Raw genomic sequence first — 24280 nt, forward strand, 5'->3', positions numbered from 1 at the left:
ACACATCTTCGGATCCCTGTTTGAGAAACTGAGGTGAGACATTTGTGTGGAGGGGGGAGGAGTGTAATTTTCAGGTCGGTAGTGGGGGGGGAGCAGAGAAAACTGATTCCATTGGCTGAGGGCTGGTGGGAAGGGGTTGAAGGGCAAAGATCATAAAGTTTGGGGGTGAAAGGTTGGGACTGGTAAAAATGGTTTTTCGGGTGGGGGGGGGGGCAAGAGGGAAATAAATTTATGGTCTGATTGGGGGGTGGAAGAGGGTCTTTGATGTGGACTTTATTGTTTTTATTTCGAGTAAAGGTAATGTTTACTTTAAATAGTTAACTGATCTGTCAGGGCTTGAAGCGGTGGTGCTGGACGCCATCGCCGAGGATGGAGCGGCTGCTGGGGTGGCCGCTCCACCCCCTCCATTTAAATGCGGTCCAGCATGCGGGGGCTCAGCAGCGGTCGCTCCACGAGTGCAGACTGCCGACTTCAAAGCGCGCTGCTACAATTTGCGGCGTGCTATTAAAATCCGGCCCCTTCAATCACATTGGTTAAGAAGGTATGTTGTTCATTGTCCTGTTTGCTCAGGTCCAAATGCTTGATTTTCCCCACTGTGCTGTTACCAGCTCGTAATCTCAACAAGTTTATGAGAAAACCTTTTTGCATTGAAGGGTGCAGGGGCAAGTCTAATTAATGGCACAAAAACAAGAAATGCTGGATTCACTCAGCAGGTCTGGCAGCATCTGTGGAAAGAGAAGCAGAGTTAACGTTTCGGGTCAGTGACCCTTCTTCGGAACTGACAAATATTAGAAAAGTCACAGATTATAAACAAGTGAGGTGGGGGTTGGGCAAGACAATTAATGGCAAACATGTTAGATACCCTGCTGGAGCAAAATCTGGCCCAAAATATCTGTTATCTATGCACATTTGTTGCTGTAGCACCACAGTCCATTTTCTGGTTACTGAATTAACTCCTAGCCAAGCTGGCCTATTGATGCCATTCTTCACAGCTAAACCACCTCTACTCACTGCTGGAAGCTATGGATGATTTCTGTGAACTTCATTAACATCTATTCTATTTAATTATAAAATACATCTGTAATGGAGTCTGCCCTGTCACGCTCACACAAGGAACAGTAACAAACTAAAGTGAACTGGAGCAATTATGAACTGTAAAAATGAACTGATTAACTAAACTCCAAAAAGTGGACACACTTTTACTGCAGACAAGATGGAGTAAGAGGTCAGGTGACCTCCCTGTACTGCAAATATACATCGTGACTGTTGGATACTAAACCCATCATGATGTCTGGACTTGTCATGGGGAAGGCACATTAAAATGCTGAACAGCCCATTCAGTGCTAAGTGGCTCCTATCTTCAAAAATTGGGTTGACAAAGGCATTCGTAGACAGAGACACTCTGGATTCAAAGCCAAGATAATAGGTGGGATGTAACACCACTTTATCAAGAAAAGCCACATTCAAACCTCATTGTGTAGCAATGGCCACACGTTCAAAGACATTGTATGAACATGCCAGGAGAGAGCATCGACGGTCACCTGACCGAAACCAAGCCTGATAAGGTTTTTTTCTTAAAAAAAAGAGCTCTCTGAAAGAAAGACACAGAAAGCCAGGAAGCTGGGAAATCCATTTCAATCAAGAAAATTCTGCTTGTATTTGCAGTACCGGAGAGGTTACCTGACCTCTTGTCTGTAGTAAAAGTGTGTCCTTTTTTGGAGTTTCGTTCATCAGTTAATTTTTATAGTTCATAATTGTTCCAGTTCACTTTAATTCATAAGTGTTCCTTATGTGAGCGTGACAGCCCAAATTTCTTTGTTAATTTAGTTGGGTGTACTCATAGGCATGCAGTACTTCCTGTGCTCCAACCAGGTGATATTTTATACCCAGGTGCTGAAGATGAAAATCTACTGTATAGCTGGCAGATAATATCATACTTGTGCAGACAAAAAAGTGATTTAAAATATCTCAATGATATTCAGTATTTTTACTGGGAACAGAAAGGATGAAGTGAGAATAAAAAACATGAATCTTATAAATATAAACTAACAACGATCCTGGAAGATAAATCAAGTTACTTACATTGTTCTAGTATATTATGCAAACCTAATGCTGTACTTATTTTTGATTTATTTATCTCTTACTCTGCTGACTCTTTTTCATATACAGTTCCATGCTGCCAACAGCCCTCTGGTAACTCACTCAAGACTCTTCTGTACATGAACCTAGATAAAGAGAGAATGGAAGTAGGAACTTTCATTTATATAAGCATGACCTCAAAGTGCTCTACAGCCAAGGAATAGTTTTGAAGTGTAATCACTTGTAATCTATGAAACATGGCAGCCAATTTGCACATAACAGGTACCAATAAACAACAATGAGATAAATGACCAGATAATGTTTGTGATATTAAATGAGGGATAAATATTGACCAGGATACTGAGAGAACTCCCCCATCTTGAAATAATGCCAAGGAATTATTTATGTCCACTTGAGAGGTCAGTAGGGCCTTGGTTTGACCTCTTAGCCTAAAAATGGTGACTCTGACAGTGTAGCACTCCCTCAGTGCTGCACTGGAATGTCAGTCTAGATTTTGTGCTGAAGTCTATGGAGTGAGCGGGACTTGAACCCACACCTCTTGACTTATGGGTGAGAGTGCTACCACTGAGCCAAAGCTGACACTGACAGTAAGTTCCAGTAGAGTAATTGTGGAGGAACATATGCAGCTAAACGCCTGCCATTCTGAATCTGGATTGAGAATGTTTATTTTTATTTGTTTGGGGATGTGGGTGCTGCTGGCTAGGCCAGCATTTATTTCCCATCCCTAATTGCCCCTGAACTGAGTGGCTTGCTTGGCCATTTCAGAGGGCATTTAAGAGTCAGCCACATTGCTGTGGCTTTGGAGTTACATGTATGCCAGACCAGGTAAGGACGGCAGATTTCCTTCCCTAAAGGATACAAATGAAACAGATGGGTTTTTACAACAATCGACAATGGTTTCATGGCCACCACTAGACTAGCTTTTTAACTTCAGATTTCTGAATTGAATTCAAATTCCAGTATCTGCCATGGTGGGATTCGAACCTATGTCCCGAGAGCATTGGCCTGGGGTTCTGGGTTATTAGTCTAGTGACATTACCACTACGCCACCACCTCCCCCACTATTCAGTTTTTCCCCTTCTTAGCATAAGGATGCTGATGCTAATTGTAACAACCACACTGCCACCCCATCAAAGATCTGTTAATCTGAAACCGTGTCTTCCTGAATGGTCCAATGGCTAAATACAATGTGTTGGAAGGTACTGTGCCATAAAGATCAGGAAGGTCTTTGATTTGTGTAGTTAGCAATGTTGTGAGCCTGGCATCGATGGCAGAAAAATCTGATGTCTTTTGCTGCTGGTAGGAATCAGGATCCAGCAGAGGAAAATTTGGAAAATAGCCCCATGGTCTTTGAAGGAGCCTCTATACTGAAAGAAATATTTTTTCAAATATCCTTACTAAATATTTTGTGCAGCTGTCAGAACTGTGTGAGTCAAAGCTGATCTTTCCCCCAAAAGAAATAAAATACTGTTGATGGTGGTGCAGGGGCTGGATTAATTGTGCTCAGGCTGTCCTGGAGGTACAGAGAAAAAAATCCAAAAATGCTGCTAATAGATGCAAGATTTATACATGACAGTGCTAATGCAATCAAGTATTGGTATAAAGAAAGTAAACACAGCTGTAAAGCCATTGTGCTGACTAAGATGAGGGATATCAAAGCTGACGAAGGAACAATTTTTCACTCCCATGTTGTATAAGTCTGAGATGTGGTACATCTAGCACGATTAAAACAAAACAGTAAAACAAAAAGATGCAGCTATCTTTTTCTTACAATTTGGTGGCAGGTCGATAAATCGAAGACGTCTTCTGTCAACAGTGAAGTGATTCGGGGAGATGGTGTTCTGCCTGATGATGGAGAGTATAAACCACCTTCAACAAATCTGAAAAGCAAGGACTATTACACAGACTTTGTGATTACGCTGGCGATACCAATAGCCGTTGCCCTGGTGCTTTTTGTTATCCTTGGTTACATCATGTTTTGCCGTCGGGAAGGAGTGTAAGTACATCAAACTGCTGTCCAAATACTGTCCAGGTACTCAAAACATGAGCACATTTTTAAAGAAAAAATATCTAGACACTTCTACTTTGTGATATCTTAAAATAATACTGGGTTTCCTAATAACAGTAATAATATCACAGGCTAGTAGAAGCAGGTAGAGAGCACAGACTCTGTCATTACCATTGCACATCTTCATATTTCAGCTCCATCCATGTGAATTTATTTTCCCTCAAGCCTTTTCTTCATTCTGTGTGCCCATCATGTTTGGTTGTCACATGCTTGTGTGTGCAGTCACTCTGGCCCTATACTTGTAGGCAGATACTGACAAGTGCATTCAGTGATCATCTTCTCAACATCTGCCAAAGGTTGGTCCACCATTAGCAAATATCTTTTGATGTTTCAAGTATCAATGCCTATTATTTAATTCATTAATTTTGTTTTGTTCCTAGGCAAAAGAGAGACATGCAAACACCAGAGTAAGTGTCTTCTTTCCTGTTATGTTTTAAATTGAACATTTTTCTGTTTTTAATTTATTTTTTGTTTTATCAGATCATAATCTGCTACTGTAGGCTTCAGAGTCTGTTCCACGCTTGTGTCCGTTTGAGTTTATACGTCTCATGGTTCATTTCATACTGTTGACCCATAACTGAGGAGGTGTTGCTGTTAGATCTCTTGAAAGCATAGCAAGTGAGCTCTTGAGTGTTCAGTCGCTCCTAAAATCATGTGTAATGGCTTCTTTTAATGTAGCAAAGCATGGTTAATTGCAACGAAAGAGAGAGACCTCTTAACTCTCATTTATTTTCAGTGAAAATTGTGTATTTCTCTTGAGGGATTGTAAAGAAATAACTACCTGCCTTTGACTGCTGCAGTAGGATTGTATTCCATTATCACTATTTTCTTTTAAAACTTTATTCCCCAAGTGTCTAGAACATAGTAACATTCTAATTAGAATGTGTTTTTGCTTCTAACTTTTGCCCTGGAGGGTCTTTTCATCCCCAACATCACAGCTTCTTTCAGCTGGAATGCTGTGGCCATCTAGGCCATGATCTCCGTCCTGACTGCCCTCATTACAACTCAGTGCGAACCTGACAATGGGGGTGACTCCAAGAGTGGGAGGAATAGCACAATGGTCTACCCGAGTAAATAGAATTACAGAACGGGTTACAGCACAGAAGGTAGCCATTCAGCCTGTCATGTCCATGCTGGCTCTCTGCAAGGGCAACTCAGCTATTCCCACTGCCCCACCTTTTCTCTGTAGCCCTGTGAATTTTTTCTCTTTTGATAATTACCCAATTCCCTTATGAAAGCCACGATTGAATCTGCCTCCACCACACTCTCAGGCAGTGTATTCCAGATCCTAACCACTCACTGCATAAAAAAGTTCTTCCTAATGTCGCCTTTGGTTCTTCTGCCAATCACCTTAAATCGGTGTCCTCTGAATCTGGCCCCTTCCACCAATGGGAACATCTCTCTCTCTCTACTGTGTCCAGACCCCTCATGATTTTGAACACGTCGATCAAAACTCCGCTTGACCTTATCTAAGGAGAACAGCCCTAGCTTCGCCAATCTATCAACATAACTGAGGTCCCTCATCCCCAGAACCATTCTCATGAATCTTTTCTGCACCCTTTCCAAAGCCTTCACATCTTTCCTAAAGTATGGTGCCCAGAATTGGACACACTACTCTAGTTGAAACAGAACCAGTGTTTTATAAAGTTTCCCCATAACTTCCCTGCGTTTATATTGTATGCTTCTATTTATAAAATGTGACCAGTTTGTTTTGGCATTACCGTTAGCTGTACAAGACCCACCTGTGAGTAGCTGGCAGCACTCATTTGACACATAACCACACCCAGGCAACTGCAATAAGAAGAGAAATTGCTGGAAAGCACTTGGCAGGTAGGGCAGCATTTGTGGAGAGAGAAACCGAGCTAATGGGCTGGATTTTACCAGTCCCCCAATGTCGGGGGTCGTGGCGGGGAGGGCCCACCATGGGTCTCGACGTCGGGAAGGCCCCGCCCCAGTTCACCGGCGGCGGATAGGCTTCGTGGCGGCCCCGGCCACTCGGTGGCAGGAGCCTCATTAAAATATTTTAGTTCATGTAAATAAATGAATTAATACTTTCCTCATCGCGACGGCTGTCCCGCTGCGATATTCCGGCCGATTGCTGGAACTCCCGCGCCTTCGGATCTCCCGCGCCTTCGGATCTCCCGCGCCTTCGGATCTCCATTTGGAGATCTGAGGCGGAACACTGTTTGGAAAGGGGGAGCAGGTAAGTTTTCAGGGTGGCGTGGGGGGGCGGGGGAGAGGGAAAAGGTAAATGGTTCTGAACTTTGGTGGGGGTGGTGTGAGGAAAGTCATTTACTCAAGGTAAGTATTTCAGGGGGGAAGAGGGCAGGAATGATATGTAATGCTATTGGTGGGGGGGTGGTGTTGGGAGGGGCTGGGAATATTTCTGCAATTTTTAATAAGTTCACATGCACTGTCCCTTTAATAACTGAAACTGTCAGTAAGGGCTCTCTCTCTTGGCATTTCTTCGCGGACAAAGATTTTGGGAAGGTTGTACTCATTGGTTGCAGGCCCGCTGGGAGATGGTGAGGCCTATCTGTGAGTGGCAGATTCTCCAACAGCGGGTACAAGTGAAGGTGTAGTCGCTGCTGGGGGAAATGGATCTATCCTTCTCCTTTTCTCTTTCATGCTGGTTCTTTGTTCCATCTCAAAAGTGTCTGTGGCCCTCCTGATGTAGCATCTCCAGGCATCACAGTCTATGGCCTGCATTTCCCACAGGCGATGGCCGATGTGGCACACAGAGAGGGACTTCTTCAGGGAGTCCTTGAAACATTTGCATGGGGCCCCTCTGTTCCTTTTACCCGTGGTCAGCTCTCCATACAACATGATCTTGGGCAGGCGACTGTCATCCATCCGGGCAACTTGACTCGCCCAAAGCAGTTGGCTTTGCAGGAGGATAGCCTCGATGCTGGTGATGTGTTGTGATGCAGTCCTGCCAATGGATCTTGAGGATGCTGTGGAGGCAGCGCTGATGGAAGCGCTCTAGAAGGCAGACATGACGGAGGTATAGGACCCATAGGCACCACATAGTATGGTGGTGAGGACTATGACTTTGTACACTTTAAGTTTGGTCTGTGCTCTGAGGCTGTGGTTGCTCCACACTCCCTTGTAGAGTCTGCTGAATGTACTGTTTGCTTTTGAGAGCCTATTGTCTACTTCCTTGTCTATGGTGGCATCAAACGAGATGACGCTCCCCAAATAAGTAAATTGCTTGACAGCATTCAGCTCGGTTCTCTCGATGACAATGCTTGGTGGTCTATATTCTTCTTGGGATGCAGGCTGATGTAGGACTTCAGTTTCCTTTAAACTGATTTTTAGTCCGAAGAGTTGTGCCGCCTCGGAAAAATATGTTGTTATACGTTGCAGGTCTGACTGACTGTGGGCCAGGAGAGCACAGTCATCGGCGAAAAGAAGTTAATGGATGAGTTTGTCTTGTGTCTTTGTGTGAGCCTGAAGACGCCTGAGGTTGAAAAGGCCTCCATCAATCTGGAAGCGTAAGTTAACTCCCTCCTTAAGGTCTTCTGTTGCCTGCTGCAGCATCATGCTGAAAAAGATGAAGAATAAGGTTGAGGCCAGCACACATACCTGCTTCATGCCATTGGAGATTCAGAAGGGACTTGAGAGGTCACTGTTTTGCTTGACTTGTCCGTACTGATTTTCATGAAACTTCTTCACCATGGCCAGGAACCTGGGTGGGCATCCAAGTTTTGCAATGATTTTCCAAAGTCCATCTCTGCTCAGATGCCTTGTTGAGGTCTACGAAAGTGATGTGCAGGCTTTTGTTTTGCTCACAACACTTTTCTTGTAATTGTCTGAGTGCAAATACCATGTCAGTAGTGCCTCTATTTGCTTTGAAACCACACTGGCTCTCTGGGAGGTTTTCTTCCGCAATGGTAGGCACAAGCCTGTTCAGAAGTATTCTAACCAGGATCTTCCCAGCAATAGAAAGGAGGGTCATCCCATGGTAGTTGGAGCAGTCTGATTGTTCTCCTTTGTTTTTATACCAGGTGATGATAACGGCATCACTAAGATCCCATGGAATCCTGCCATGTTCCCAGCAGGCCATGAAAAACTCATGGAGCTTGGTGTAAAGGGCAGGGCCACCATGCTTCAAGGCTTCGGGTGGAATTCCATCGACTCCGGGGGCTTTGTTATTCTTCATCTGGTTGATGGCGGTCACAGTTTCCTCCAAAGTTGGGCTCTCATCCATTTCTTCTTTGACAGGCTATTGTTGAATGCGATTGATGGCAGGATCATGCACTGTGCACTTGGCATTGAAAAGAGTTTCAAAGTGCTCCGACCAGCGATCCACGACTGACTCCTTTTCGGCGTGTGGGGTCTTGCCATCGGCGCTGCTCAGGGGCTTTTGGGTTTGATGTGCTGGTCCATAGACAGATTTTAGTGCTTCATAGAAACTTCTTATGTCACCACTATCAGCGTACAGTTGAGTTTTTTCCGCAAGTGCAATCCACCAGTCATTTTCGATGTTCCTCAGTTTACACTGAAGGATGCTGCTTGCTTGCTGATAGGCTGTGTTTTTCTCTTGGCTGACCAGCTGATCCAGGTGAGCCTGGTGAACTGACCTTTTTATTTTTAGCAGATCTTGAATTTCCTTGTCATTTTCATCAAACCAGTCCCTATTCTTCTTGGTGCTGGGTCCGATGACCTCGATGGAGCTTTGATGAGTTCCCAGAGTTCTTCTGGAGTGGAATCAGCAGTGAGATCAGGATGTTCCAGTCTAGTCTGTAAGGTTGCTTGATATCTATCTCTGCAAGATGAGGTTTGCAGGTTGCTGACTCGAAATTTCTTTGATGGGTTGTCTCTAGGCCTGTTCTTGGGCTGAGGCTAAAAGTGGAAGCTCAGCTTTGAACAAATGAGTCGGTGGTCTGTATTACAGTCAGCACTGGGCATGACTCTAGTATACAGGACATCCTTTAGGTCACACTGGCGTACCAAGATGTAATCTATCAGGTACTAGTGTTTAGAGCGGTGTTGCATCCGTGAGGTCTTGAAACGATCTTTTTGTTGAAAGAAGGTGTTGGTTATGGGTAGCTGCTTTTCATTCAGGGTTCCAAGAGTAAACATCTGTTTTCATTACAGTTTCCAACTCCATGGTTTCCGAGCGCTCACTTCAATGCCAGGCTGTCACGGCCCACTCTGGCGTTAACCTTCAGGGTTGGAGCATAAATGCTGATGAACGCCCTTTAAAAATGGTGCCTGCGCAGTGGCGCCAGAAGCCATTGCTGGGGATGGAGCACCCACACCCTCCATGTCATTAGGGGAGGCTGGGTCCGCTCCGTTCACTTAAATGAGCCGCTGTGCGAAATATCGCAGCGATACACATCTCGTGTGTGTGGCGTGCTGTTTTTGACCGGCGAGCTGGAAAAATTCAGCCCAATGTTTCAGGTCAATAACCTTTCATCCAAGCAGCTGTTGTGGAGAGTAAATTGGTTCTCTCACTTCTTAAAAACTGAGAACTACGAAATCTACTTAAATAAGGTACAAAGCAAAATACTGCAGATGCTGGAGATCTGAAGTAACTGACGAAAGGTCATTGAAATGTTAACCCGACCTCCTTCACTCCACAGATGCTGCCGACCTATTTCAAGCACATTCTGTTTCTATTTGAGTACAAGTTGAGCTACTAGACTGCACTTAAACCTTTCCTACCTAGTGCTGTGCTGCTGCTAGTTTTAAATAATAGCCATGTTTGCACAGGAATGTGTGCTAAAATGGGAAAGTTCCTTGTCCTGCATTATTTCTTTTTGGTGCATTACTTATGGTGGTCTCAAGTCTGCTTTCTGAATCAAATTTTTGACACCTTATGTGGCAATTTTATTTTAACACCCAGTAGCTGTAGTAGTGACAGCTGGCTGAGAATCTAAATGTTTGCTGCAGTTTTCTACGACTCAAGACTTCAGTTTACATAAGACTGTGATGTGTTCATTGTGAACCACTGTCTCATCAGCAGATACTGCTCTGGTCTGCAAGGCAGTGGATTTTGTGCTTTTCAACATGAACAGTTCAAGTGTATATTTGTAAATTAGGATTGTCTGAAGCCACCCAAAAACCAATACAAAAGTCTCCATTTGCTGCCTGGCAGTCAGTGGCTGGTGTTTACTGTAGAGGAATCTACCATTTCTAGTGTGCTGCCAGCAGTAGAGTACTATAATGCAACTTTATTTTGCTCTTTAATAGCTTTAATGGAGTGAAGGGATTGATATTTATTAAAAACAATCTTGATTTGGACAGACTGTATCTGGCAGTGCAGTACATCATTGGCTTGGGAGATTAAATGAAAATATGACCATAACGTGATTTTTTTTTTCCTGTTACCCATCTTTCCCCCTCCACCCTGGTTCAAATCCCAGTCCTGCTCTTTCTCCGACCTCCGTTGGAGTTCCCACAATTCTTCATTTGCTAAAGCTGCTTCTAAGAAAATCATTTTTCTCTTTCATGGCAATTGCTTGTTTTCTGATAAGTGACCTACCTCCCACTTCTAACTATCAATCAATCTGTCAATTAATCTCTCAATCTCGCAATTAATCTCTCAGTTACTCTTAATAAATCTCTCCTTCTCCCTTGTTAAAAAAGACATAAATGGGAGCATGAGTAGGCCCTTTAAGTCTGCTCTGCCATTCTGTAAGATCATGGCTGATCTTCTACCTCAACTCCACCTTCCTGCACCAGTATGGGAAGAGACTGGCAGACAACATAAAATGAAATCTGAACGTCTTCTGTCGGCATATAAATAGTAAAAGGAGGAGTGGGGCTGTTTAGGGATCTAAAAGGGGATTTACACATGGAGGCATGAGGCATGGCTGAGGTACTAAATGATTATGTTGCATCTCTCTATACCAAGGAAGAAGATGCTGTCCAAGTCATGGTGAAAGAGGAGTTAGTTGAGACACTGGATGGGCTAAAAGTTAATGAAGTGGAGGTATTAGACTGGCTGGCTGGACTTAAAGTTGAAAAGTCACCAGGACCAGATGAGATGCATCCAAGGATACTGAGGAAAGTAAGGGTGGAAATTGTGGACGTACTAACCATAATCTTCCAATCCTGCTCAGATACAGGGATGGTGCCAGATGACTGGAGAATTGTAAATGTTACAGCCTTGTTCAAAAAAGGGTGTAAGGACATGCCCAGCAACTACAGGCCATTCAGTTTGATCTCGGTGGTAGGAAAGCTTTTAGAAACAATAATTCAGAACAAAATTAATAGTCACTTGGACAATTATGGATTAATTAAGGAAAGCCAACACGGATTTGTTAAGGGCAAATTGTGTTTAACTAACTTGATTGAGTTTTTTGAGAGGGTTGATGAGGATCGTGTGTTTGATGTGGTGTACAAGGACTTCTAAAAGGCATTTGATAAAGTGCCACACAACAGGCTTGTCAGCAAAGTTAGAGCCAATGGAACAAAAGGGACAGTAGCACTTGTATACAAAATTGGCCGAGTGACAGGAAACAGAGATTAGTTGTGAACGGTTGTTTTTTGGACTGGAGGAAGATATATAGTGGGGTTCCCCAGGGGTCAGTGTTAGGATTCCTACTTTTCTTGATTTTTATCAATGACCTAGACTTGGGTGTATGGGGCACAATTTCAAAATTTGCGGATGACACAAAACTTGGAAGTATTGTGAACAGTGAGGAGGATGGTGATAAAGAGACAGGCTGGTAGAATGGGCAGACAATTGACAGATGAAATTTAATGCAGAAAAGTTTGAAGTGTTTCATTTTAGTAGGAAGAATGAGAGGGGAGGCAGTATAAAGGATACAATTCTAAAGGTGGTGCAGGAGCAGAGGGACCTAAGGGTGTATGTGCATAAATCATTGAAGGTGTCTGGACAGGTTGAGAAAGCGGTTAATAAAGCTGTATGGGATTCTGGGCTTTTTTAAATAGCGGCATAGAGTACAAGGAAGTTATGATAAATCTATATTAAACACTGGTTTGACCTCAACTGGTGTCTTAGTCCAGTTCTGGGCACCACACTTTAGGGAGGATGTTAAGGCATTAGAGAGGGTGCAGAAAAGAATCATGAGAATTGTTCCAGGGATGAGGAACTTCAGTTACGTGGATAGGTTGGAGAAGCTGGGGCTGTTCACCTTGAAGAAGAGAAGATTATGAGGAGATCTGATAGAGGTGTTCAAAATCATGAGGGGTCTGTACAAAGCAGATAGGGTGAAACTGTTCCCATTGGCCGAAGGATCCAGAACCAGAGGACACCAACTTAAGGTGATTGGCAAGAGAAGCAACAGCAACTTGAGGAAAAACTTTTTTATGCAGTAAGTGGTTAGGATCTGGAATGCACTGCCTGAGAGTGTAGTGGATACAGATTCAATCAAGGCCTTCCAAAGAGAATTGGATAATTATTTGAAGGGAAAAAATTGCAGGGCTTTGGGGGGAAAAGGCTCGGGAGTGGGACTAGGTGAGTTGCTTTTGTAGAGAGCCGGCAGAGACGTGACTGGTCGAGTGGCCTCCTCCTGTGATGCAACTATTCTATGATCACATATCCCTGATTCCCTTCATATCCAAAAATCTATCAATCTCATTGACTGAGCATCCACAGCCCTCTGGGATAGAGAATCCCAAAGATTCACAATCCTTTGAGTGAAGAAGTTTTTCTTCATCTCAGTCCTAAATGGCTGACCCCTAGTTCTAGACACCCTAGCCAGAGGAAATATCCTTCCAGCCTATACCCTGTCAAGCCCCTTAAGAACTTTTTGTTTCAATTAGATTACCTCTCATTCTTTTAAACTCCAGGGAATATAGGCTGAACCTACTCAATCTCTCCTCATAGGATAATCCCCAGAAATCATTGCACTCCATTAATGCAAGTATACCCTTCCTTAGGTAAGGAGACCTGTAGACACTGCTCCAGGGGCTGAATTTAATGAGCCCATTTGGAGCAGGAATGGAAGCATAGGAGGCCGGAGAATAGCATTGGACACGTCCCCCTGGAAATCTGATGATGTGACGTTGGTTCCGGATTTAGTCAGTGGTGGGAAAGCTCCAAGGTGGCGTTGCCGCCCCGATGTGATGGGAATGCATTTTACATTGTAGAACAGTTGCTTATAATGCATTTGCATGCAACTGATTGTGATTCAGTGGGGTGGCTGGGAATTAAGTGGACAACGGGCCGCCCTCATGCGCCTTCAGATTCCCGGCCATTGAAAGGTGGTGGCACCGAGGTGAGGCCTCAGTGCCGCAAAGGGAAGATAGCCATGACCAGCACTGGATAGGGGAAGAGGGGGGAGCGGAGGCCATTGTTGGCCTGCAGTGCTGTGAACTCTGCACAGCTGGGCTTGGTATTGGGTGGCAGTACCGGGTGGGCTTGGTCTTGGGTGAGAGGGTCGCGTGGCTATATTATAGAGTGAGAGGACTGGCTATCAGCAAGGGTGGGCACTGGGTGCCATTAGTGCATAAGCCGAGAGGAGTAGCAAAGGCAAGGATACCAAGGCAGCTTTGTCTCTGCAAAGACAGCACTCTGGAGATCTAATGATCAGCTGGTATGGGTCTCCGACACCCTGTCTTTTTGGACTCACGTGGCATGATGCAGCGCCTCCAACAGAGGGAAGGCAGGAGGCAGTTGCGCTTGCCCGTGAAGCTCCACAATGGGAGCAACAGCAGTCAACCATGTCAAGAAGAGATACCTGCACCAGAGAGTGTACTGTACTCGACTCAGCTACCTACAGATGTCTGAGCGACATGGTCAGCGGAGACAACAGCACCCTGCTGAAGGACAAGTTGTGACCTGTGGGCTTCGGTGTTTACCCTGTGCCAGTTGCCCTGAAGATCACAGTGGCACTTAACTTTTGTGCATCTGGAACTTTCCAGGGATCCACTGGGGACCTGTGTGGTGTAACATTGCATCAAGGAGGTGACCAATGCCCTCTTCAAGAGGGCCGATAACTATGCGCACTACCGACCAACCATAACAGTCAGGCCGAGAGGGCCATTGGATTTGCGGCTATAGCTGAACTCACCCAGGTACAAGGTGCGATAGATTGTACGCATGTGGCCATCAAGACTCCAATGGATAGACCAGCAGCCTTCATCAACAGGAAGGGCTTTCATTCCATCAACATTCAACTGGTCTGCAGTTTCCTGCAGATATGTGCTCGTTTCCTGGGAAGCAACCACGACACTTACATACTTGGACAGTCCCAGGTGCCACAGCTTTTCAGGCCCTCCCGCTTGCCTTCAGGGATGGGGACAGGGGCTACCCATTGAAGACGTGGCTACTGACACCTGTGAGGAACCCTCACAGCGGAGGAGAGGTACAACACTGGCCACTGCTCCACCTGAGCGACCATTGAGCAGGCCATTGGGCTGCTGAAGATGAAATTCTGGTGCCTGGATTGATCCGATGAAGCCCTGCAGTATGCCCCAGCGAGGGTCTCGTGTATCATGGTGGTCTGCTGTGCTCTCCACAATCTAGCACTACAGAGGGGGGAGGCCTTGCATGATGAAGATATGTTTGATTGCCAGTCCTCAACCGACGAGGAGGACGTGGAGGAGGCTAATGAGTAGACAGCACTGGATCTTGAACCCCTTGCACTGGAGGCCAGGTACGTTCAACAATGGGCCAAGGAGGCAAGGGACAATCTCATACTTACCTGCTTCTAGCCACCATGATGGCCTCTCAAAGTGGTCAATAAAGACTCACCTCAATGGATTTAATCTGTTGCCTCCTTTCTATTTGGATTCCGTGCCTAATGTCTAGCTTAACCACATGCTCTGGCACATTGAGATGCTTACCAAAGGAGGGTTGCAGCTATACTGGCAGACCAATAAGACAGAAGGGTGAAGGCAGCATCTCGCACTTAAGACATGAAATAATATGCATTTTCCAACATCAAATGTGAACTGTCATTACGTTAGATCTTTATAACACAAGCAAATGGCAAACACCTGTGAAACCCAAGTGTGTCTATGTGTTTTTCTTTATACATTTCCGTGTGCTTCTATGAAGTCTGACCCCTGCGTTGGCAACTGGGCTGGGATCAGGCTGCCGCTTGGCTTGGGATGACTTAGGCGACCGTCCTCTGGGTGCCTGAGGAGCCGCTGTGCATGCTCAAAGTGCGCTGAGGTGAGCCTCGCCTCCTCCCTTTCAAAGGCTCACTTGAACCTCTCTGCTGGCCAGAGAAGGACAAGGAGCTGGAGAAGACTCCAGGCACTTTGTCCTTCTCTCACCTTGCCACTGCTGTGTTGCGCTCAAGGCCAAGGCGATGGTGTGCAGGTTTATGTTTAGAGATACAGCATTGAAACAGGCCCTTCGGCCCACCGAGTCTGTGCCGCCCATCGACCACCCATTTTATACTAATCCTACACTAATCCCATATTCCTCCCGCATCCCCACCTGTCCCTATATTTCCCTACCACCTACCTATACTAGGGGCAATTTATAATGGCCAATTTACCTATCAACCTGCAAGTCTTTTGGCTTGTGGGAGGAAACCGGAGCACCCGGAGAAAACACGCAGACACAGGTCTTCGCACAATTATGGGATCTGGCTCTCCATGAGGGTTGCCAACCTATCGATGGAGGAAGCCATGTGCTTACATGCCTGAGACTTGGCAGCACTCATGACATGGATGGACTTCTCCATCATCCGCTCATGGCTGCACAATGCCTCTGTCAGCTCTGCCAAATGTTGCCTTACTTCACTCTGCAAATCCAGTATGCCTTATGCTGTCGACACCAGAGGCTCGTCATCAGCCTGGGGCTCAGCATGGGCCTGGCTACTCCTAGTCCTCAGACTGTCTCAGCCTCAGCCAGCTGCTCGGGCTTGCATGCGGTGCTCTCACCAGCTTGTGACCCTGGTTCTAAATCCTAGTGCAAACTCAGCGAGGTGAAAGTATCTGCACTGGTGGAAGGTGCAGGAGAGTCATGAGACGGTGCAACCTCTGACGGCTGATCCTCCTCGGAGGTTAACGGCTGTCCCCCTTCAGCTGGAGTCTCACGCGGACAACGACATGCATGAGAGAACACAAATATGTGGGTTTGGTTGTGCAGATCTTGTCAAGCCAACCAAGTGTGATGTGGATCTCCAGAGGTGTGGGGAGTGTTGAATGAAGACAATCCTCACTCTGTTGTGTGGAGACTGCAATCTCACCATCCACTATAGAGCAGCCACCCGGGACCCCCGTTAGCTCCAGTGCTTTCTCAGTTGTGGAAAGAGGACAGATATTTTCTATTCCTCCGCCGGTCCTTGAGGTCTCCCTGGCGTTATGGACCCTTTTGTCCTGCAAGTGGAAAAAGCGACATAGTTAGGCTTTGCAGGATGAGCGTGAGAATAGTTCTACTAGAGGCAGCCTCGCGTCCCCTGCTGAGGTTTCCTACATGGTTCCTCCTCACGTTGGCTCTCAGAGGACATTATTGGGCTGAGCTGTGAAAGAAGGTAGCCTGTGAATGAGATGCATCTGTGTATCTGTCAGGATGTGATGATGCCTCACCACCTTGCCATTGCATTTGTGGTGATTTCCTCCCCATGTTGCTCTGCCTCCTGTGTAGCCACAAGCAAGCCCCAAAGAGAGAGATATGGAGCACTCTCCTTGGCAGAACAAAACAAGTCATTGGCTCTCTTCTTGCACCGAACTCGGTTGTGTTGGGTGACCCCACGCTGCTGGCCTCCTCGGTGATCTCCATTCAGGCTCACTTGGTCAGGCGGGAGGACCTCTTCTTGCCATCCTTTGGAAAGAGAACCTCTTGCCTTTTCCTTGCAGCCTGGAGGAGAATCTCCAGGGAGGCATCGCTGAACTGTGTGTCTTCCGTCTGATATGTTTCCTCTTGGCTTCCAGTGAGCTCCTGGCCTTTTGAGGCCTTGGTCAGCTGCATAGCAGTACAGCAGCAGAGGGACTCCAGGCAGGGAGTCAGCAGTACAAAAATCCAGCAACAGCAAAGGCAAATCAGCAGCAAAGTCAGTCAGTGAAGCAGCCTGTCAGCACTTTAAAGATGGCTCCAGCACCTTCGTCGTATCCGCAAATGGCGCCATCGCGCCTTACCGCCCAGCCCCATCATGTAATTGGACAGGTCCCACACCTCCATTGTGATAATTGGCCGCCCGCACCGTGATCGAGGTGGGCCAGCCGCACACATGATGAACGATGATGGCGCCCACTTTTGGGTCCGCCGCTTGGACCTGCGACGGTCACAAAACTCAGCCCCAGGTGTGGTCTCAGCAAGGCCCTATATAATTGCAGTAAGACTTTTTAACTATTATACACAAATCCCTTTGTAATAAAGGCGAACATTTGCTTTCTGAATTACTTGCTGTACGTACATGTTAACTTCCTGTGATTCGTATATAAGAACACCCAGGTTCCTCTGAAAACCAACATTTCCCAGTCTCTCACTGTTTTAAAAAAAAAAATCTGCTTTCCTATTTTTCCTAACTTCACATTTCTCCGCACTATATTCCATCCGCCACGTTCTTGCCCACTCATTTAACCCATCTATATCCCTTTACAGCCTCTTTGCATGCTCCTCATAGATTACTTTCCCACCCCACTTTGTATTGTTGGCAAACTTGGATACCCTACAATTGATCCCCTCATCTAGGTTATTGGTCTAAATTGTAAATAGCTGAGTCCCAAGCACTGATCCTTGAGATCCCCCATTAAATACAGCCTGCACGCCTGAAAACAAGCCTGTTATTCCTACTCTCTCTGTTTTCTGTGTGTTAACCAATCCTCAATCCATGGTATTATGTTGTCCACAATCCTATGTGCCCTAATTTTTGCAATATCGTCTTATGTGGCACCCTACTGAATGCTTTTTGAAAATCCAAATGCACTACATCCACTAACTCCCCTTTATCTACCTGCTAGTTGCAACCCCAGAAAACTCTATAGATTTGTCAAATGCGATTTCCCTTTCATAAATCTGTGTTAACTCTGCCCAATCTTTTTAAGTGCCCTGTTACTATGTCCGTAATAATAAATTCTAGTATTTTCTCTACTAATGTCAGGCTAATTGGCCTACGGTTCCCTGTGTTCTCTCTCCCTCCTTTCTTGGGGTTATGTTTGCCACCTTCCAATCCACGGGGACCGTTCTAGTATGTAGGCAATCTGGAAGATCAAAACCAATACATCCACTATCTCTGTAGCCACCTCTTTTAAAATCCGAGGATGTGGAGGAAGGACAGGAAACTAGGAAAAGGTGGAAGGGTGGCTCTGTTAATTAATGATGGTATTAGCACATTATAGAGGGATGACCTACGTTTAGGAAACCCAGGATGTAGAAGTTGTTTGGGTCGAAATGAGAAATAATAAAGGCAAGAAGTCACTTGTGGGAGTTGTGTACAGGCCCCCTAACAGTAACCATACGGTAGGACGGGGTATAACGGAAGAAATAATGAGTGCTTGTTAGAAAGGTACAGCGATAATCATGGGGGATTTTAATCTACATTTCGATTGGAAAAATCAGATGGGCAAAGGTAGCTGAGATGAGGAGTTCATAGAATGTTTTTGGGATAATTTCTTAGAATAGCACGTTCTGGAGCCAACCAGAGAGCAGGCTATACTAGACCTGGTATTGTGCGATGAAATAGGGTTAATTAATCTTAGTGAAGGTGCCCCTATGCAGTAGCGATCATAATATGATTGAATTTTACATTCAGTTTGAGGGAGAGAAGAGTGGGTCTACGACTAGTATTTTAAACTTAAATAAGGGCAATTATGAGGGCATAAAAGCAGAGCTAGTAAACGTGAACTGGAAAAATAGGTTACGGGATAGGTCAATAGAGATGCACTGGCAGACATTTAAGGGGATATTTCAGAATACACAGAATAGATACATTCCAACAAGAAAGAAAAATTCTAGGGGGAGGACCCACCATCCGTGGTTAACTAAAAAAATTAAAGATAGTATCAAACTTAAAGAAAAAGCATATAATTGCACAAAGATGGGTGGCAGGTCAGAAGATTGGACAGAATATAAAAAGCAGCAAAGAACAACTACAAGATTAATAAGGAGGGAAGAACTAGAGCACGAGAGAAAGTTGGCGAGAAATATAAAGACAGATAGTAAGAGTTTCTATAGATATTTTAAAAAGAAAAGTTAGCAAGGTGAGCATTCGTCCAATAGAAAGTGAGTCTGGAAAATTAATAAGGGAAAATAAGGAGATGGCAGATGAACAGGTATTTTGTAAAGTTCTTCACCATAGAGGATACAAGTAACACCCCAGAAATAGCTGTAAATCAGGAAATGGAAGAGAGGGAGGAACTCGAGAAAACTACAATAACCAGAGAAGTGGTACTGAAAAAATTATTGGAGCTGCGGGCTGACAAGTCTCTGGGTCCTGATGGACTTCATCCTAGGGTCTTAAAAGAAGCGGCTAGTGAGATAGCTGATGTGGTTGTTTTTGATTTTCCAAAATTCCCTAGATTCGGGGAAGGTTCCATTAGATTGGAAAATAGACTATGTAACTCCTTTATTCAAAAAGGGAGGGAGATAGAAAGCAGGAAACTACAGGCCAGTTAGCTTAACATTTGTCATAGGGAAAATGTTAGAAGATATTATTAAAGACATTATTGCAGGGCATTTAGAAAAATTCAAGGTAAACAGGCAGACTCAACATGGTTTTGTGAAAGGGAAATCCTGTTTTGCCAATTTATTGGTCTTCTTTGAAGAAGTAACATGTGCTGTGGATAAAGGGGAACAGGTGGATGTACTGTACTTAGATTTCCAGAAGGCATTTGATAAGGTGCCACATCAAAGGTTATTGCAGAAAATGAAAGCTCATGGTGTAGGGGTAACATATTGGCATGGATAGAAGATTGGTTAGCTAACAGGAAATAGAGAGTAGGCATAAATGGATGATTTTCTGCTTGGCAAGATGTAATGAGTGTGTGCCACAGGGATCTGCGCTGGGGCCTCAACTTTTTACAATTTATATCAATGACTTCGATGAAGGGGCCGAAGGTATGGTTGCTAAATTTGCTGATGCTACAAAGATTTGTAGGAAAGTAAGTTGTGAAGAGGACATAAGGAGGCGACAGAGGTATATAGATATGTTAAGTGAATGGGCAAAGATCTGGCAAATGGAATGTAATGTGGGAAAATCTGAAATTGTCCATTTTGGCAGGAAGAATAAAAAAGAAGCATATTATCTAAATGGTGAGAGATTGCAGGGCTCTGAGATGCAGAGGGATATGGGTATCCTAGTGCATGAATCACAAAAGGTTAGTATGCAGGTACAGCAAGTAATTAGGAAAGTTAATAAAATGTTATCCTTTATTGCAAGGGGAATTGAATACAAAAGTAGGGAGGTTATACTTCAGCTTACAGGGCTTTGGTGAAACCATGTCCGGAGTACTGTGTACAGTATTGGTCGTCTTATTTAAAGAAAGATGTAAATGCGTTGGAAGAGGTTCAGAGAAGGTTTGCTAGACTACTGCCTGGGATGGGCAGATTGTCTGATGAGGAAAGGTTGGACAGGCTAGTCTTGTATCTGCTGGAGTTTAGAAGAGTAAGAGGTGACTTGCTTGAAACACATAAGATTCTGAGGGGATAAAAACAAGAAATGCTGGAACCACTCAGCAGGTCTGGCAGCATCCGTGAAAAGAGAAGCAGAGTTAACGTTTCGGGTCAGTGACCCTTCTTCGGAACTGACAAATATTAGAAAGGTCACAGGTTATAAGCAAGTGAGGTGGGGGTGGGGCAAGAGATAACAAAGGAGGTCTAGATTGGACCAGGCCACATAGCTGACCAAAAGGTCACGGAGCAAAGGCAAACAATATGTTAATCGTGTGTTGAAAGACAAAGCATTAGTACAGATTAGGTGTTAATACACTGAATATTGAACAGCAGCAAGTGCAAACCTGAAAAAAAAAACAGTGGATAAGCAAACTGAACAAACTAAGATGAAATGAAATAAATGCAAAAAAAAAGATGGTAAAAAATGTAAAAAAAGAATGTAAAAAAAAGGAAGAAAAAATAACTAAAAATGAAAGTAAAATGGGGGGCTGTCATGCTCTGAAATTATTGAACTCAATGTTCAGTCCGGCAGGCTGTAGTGTGCCTAATCGGTAAATGAGATGCTGCTCCTCGAGCTTGCGTTGATGTTCACTGGAACACTGCAGCAATCCCAGGACAGAGATGTGAGCAGGGGGGAGTGTTGAAATGGCAAGCAACCGAAAGCTCAGGGTCCTGCTTGCGGACTGAGCGGAGATGTTCCGCATAAGATTCTGAGGGGTCTTGACAGGGTGGATGTGGAAAGGATATTTCCTCTTGTGAGGGAATCTAGAACTAGGGGTCACTGTTTAAAAATAAGGGGTCACCCATTTAAGGCAGAGATGAGGAGAATTTTTTTCTCTGAGGGTCGTGAGTCTTTGGAACTCTCTTCCTCAAAAGGCGGTGGAAGCAGAGTCTGTGAATATTTTTAAAGCAGAGGTAGATAGATTTTTGATAAGCAAGGGGGTGAAAGGTTATTGGGGTAGGCGGGAATGTGCTGTTGAGGTTACAATCAGATCAGCCATGATCTTCTTGAATGGCGGAGCAGGCTTGAGGGGCCCAGTGGCCTAGTCCTGCTCCTAATTCGTCTGTTCATACGTATGTTCGTATGTGGGCCATCAGGTCCAGGGAATTTGGCAGCTTTTAGTCCTATTAATTTGTTGGTTGGCATCCTTCCATCTACGAAAGATGATGGACATGCAGCGAACAATCCTTTTAGGTGGGGTGTCTTCTCTTGGTGCACCTTTGTGGATGACACTGAAGGCCAATCCTTGAGATGCAGGCTGTGCCACAAGTGCTGCATACGAAGCTGCCAGCTGACGCTGTGAGTAGTTGTTTTTGAAGTTGGCGCCTGTTGCCAAGCTGCTGTAGCCACTGATCATGGTGGTAGTGCAAACCAGTCCACAGGATGTGTCGCCATTTCCCTCTTTTTCCAACTGGTGACTCCCAGGTGTGATAGTCAATATTTAGAGCCTTCATGTCACGCTTGCAAGCATCCTTGAAGTGGAGCATTGGGCGCCCCACTGGTTGCCTGGTCTCGGCTACCTCACCATACAGAAGATCCTTGGGTATGTGACCGTCTTCCATCCTGCGGACATGTCCGATCCACCGAAGCCGCCTCTGTTTGATTAGTGTCCCACTCCTTAATACTTCCACGATCATTGCTCTTTTAGTTTTTCTTTGTTGTTCCCACGAAACACACACTTTCTAATCCAGACATCATCACTCTTAAAATCAAAACTTATTACACCACATCCTATTTTAGCTCATTCTTTTCCAGGACCTCCATACTCTGGAACTCCTTGCTTCTTTTATACTCACAACATATAGACTCTTAAAACCCATACTTGGTGACACTTCATCACTACTACTTGATTTTCCTTATTCTATTTTCTGTCAAACCTGCTCCCTGTGCCAAAGGGCTCGGTCCTTCATCTATGTTTCTCAATAGAAGAGTTGGGTTGTTTTGAGATGATACTGCTAGAATATTTGTCACCAGATCTGCTCAGCAAAGGTCAAACCATTTATCTCTTTTAAAAAAAAATGAATTAAAGGCTGTATTGAATAAACTCTTTGGCATCTGAGATTATCTATTGTATTGGTAATTTTTCTTCTTTGAATGGGGAAAAGATTAAAAATCTAGTTTATAGAATATTTGGTTGCAGATTATCCATTTTAGTTCTAAATTGGGAGGTACTGATTTTCGTCCACTAGTGTGCAGCACTAAAGGTAATTTGCACTTTTTTAAATGTAACTTTATAGGGAATATTCTTTGCAAAGTATAAAATGTTTTTTTCGTATAAATTTGTATACTCTTAAGGTTTGGTGTGCCTGAAGAGTGCTGCCCCTTTCACAGTGTAAACAATTTGCAAATTGTTACCGGTTTGCTACTTTGAGTACACTTGTTCGCAATAGCTACAAAGTTGATGTATAAAATGTGTTGACAGATTTACAGAATGGACAGAGAGGGCAAAAAAAAGTTTCACTATGAAATATGTATTGGTTCCTGTACAATTTTAAGTGTAATCCTACATTTTAGAGCAACTATTTGTAACGGGATTTATGCTGTGGAGCCACTCCTATCTTTGAATACTAACTTACTCCCTTAAAAATGTTTAGATACTCAACACTATCACATATGGGCTTCAGATCTGACATGGTGCTCTTTGTCAGGCATGGGCATAATCTGTAACTTAACTGTGTCTTCTGTACTTTTCTCAACTTCTTTACGGCTTCTGTGTTGATGCTTGTCCAACGACACCAAGCCTTGGATTTTCTTATTCTTTTACGGGATGTGGCTGTCGCTGGCAAGGCCCTAATATAATCTGATATAAATGACTTGGATATTGGAATACGGGGTAAAATTTCATCTGCCACTTGTCAGCTCATTTTGCTAGCCTATCCATGGCCTATTGCAGTCGATTGATATCATTCTCATTGTCTGCCACAATGGTATTATCAGCAAATTTTGAAATTTTACTCTGTATTCCAATATCCAAGTCATTTCTATCAGAACAAGCAATGGTCCTAGCACCGAACCTTGGGGAACGCCACTGGCTACCAGCTTCCAGTCTGAAAATCAAACATTTACCATGACATGCTGTGTCCGTCCTTAAGTCAATTTTTAATCCAAGCCGACACTGACCTTCCTGTTCCATGAGCCTCAATTTATGTGGTACTTTGTCAAATGCCTTCTTAAAATCCATATAGACAACATCCATTGCTCTCCCTTCATCAACCTTCTCTGTTACTTCATCAAAAAATTTAATTCGATTACTCCAGCATGATATGCCTTTTACAAATCCATGCCAGCTCTCATTTAACTCAAACCTCTCCAAGTGCCTGTTAATTATTTCCCCTGATTATTGTTTCTAAAACGTTACCCGGCACTCAGGTTAAACTGATCGGCCTGTAGTTACTCGGAATACCCTTACACCTTTCTTGAATAAGGGTGTCACATTTGCCACTCTCTAATCCTCTGGCACCTCCCCCTTATCTAAGAAAGATTAGATGATTATTGGAAGACCTTCTGCTATCCACTGCCACTTCCTTTAGCAACCTTGGAAGCAATCGACGTATCCACTCTAAGCATAGCCTTCCTTTCCAGTACATCGATCCTACCAATTTTGGCAGAAGGGATAAGGAGAGGC

The 24280-nt window shown here is 44.4% G+C and overlaps 1 protein-coding gene across 2 annotated transcripts in view; it reads left to right on the top strand.

Annotated features, from left to right (window-relative positions):
• The window catches only part of sgce (sarcoglycan, epsilon), a 125442-nt gene that overhangs the window by 66915 nt on the left and 34247 nt on the right, over positions 1-24280 (top strand). For both annotated transcript variants that reach the window (XM_068009915.1, XM_068009908.1), the window contains 2 exons: positions 3885-4096; positions 4549-4575. In XM_068009915.1, the coding sequence (XP_067866016.1) occupies positions 3885-4096; positions 4549-4575 (239 nt within the window). The remainder of the gene's footprint in view (positions 1-3884; positions 4097-4548; positions 4576-24280) is intronic.

This window comes from Heterodontus francisci, chromosome 2 (genome assembly GCF_036365525.1).
Source record: "Heterodontus francisci isolate sHetFra1 chromosome 2, sHetFra1.hap1, whole genome shotgun sequence".
NCBI lineage: Eukaryota > Metazoa > Chordata > Chondrichthyes > Heterodontiformes > Heterodontidae > Heterodontus > Heterodontus francisci.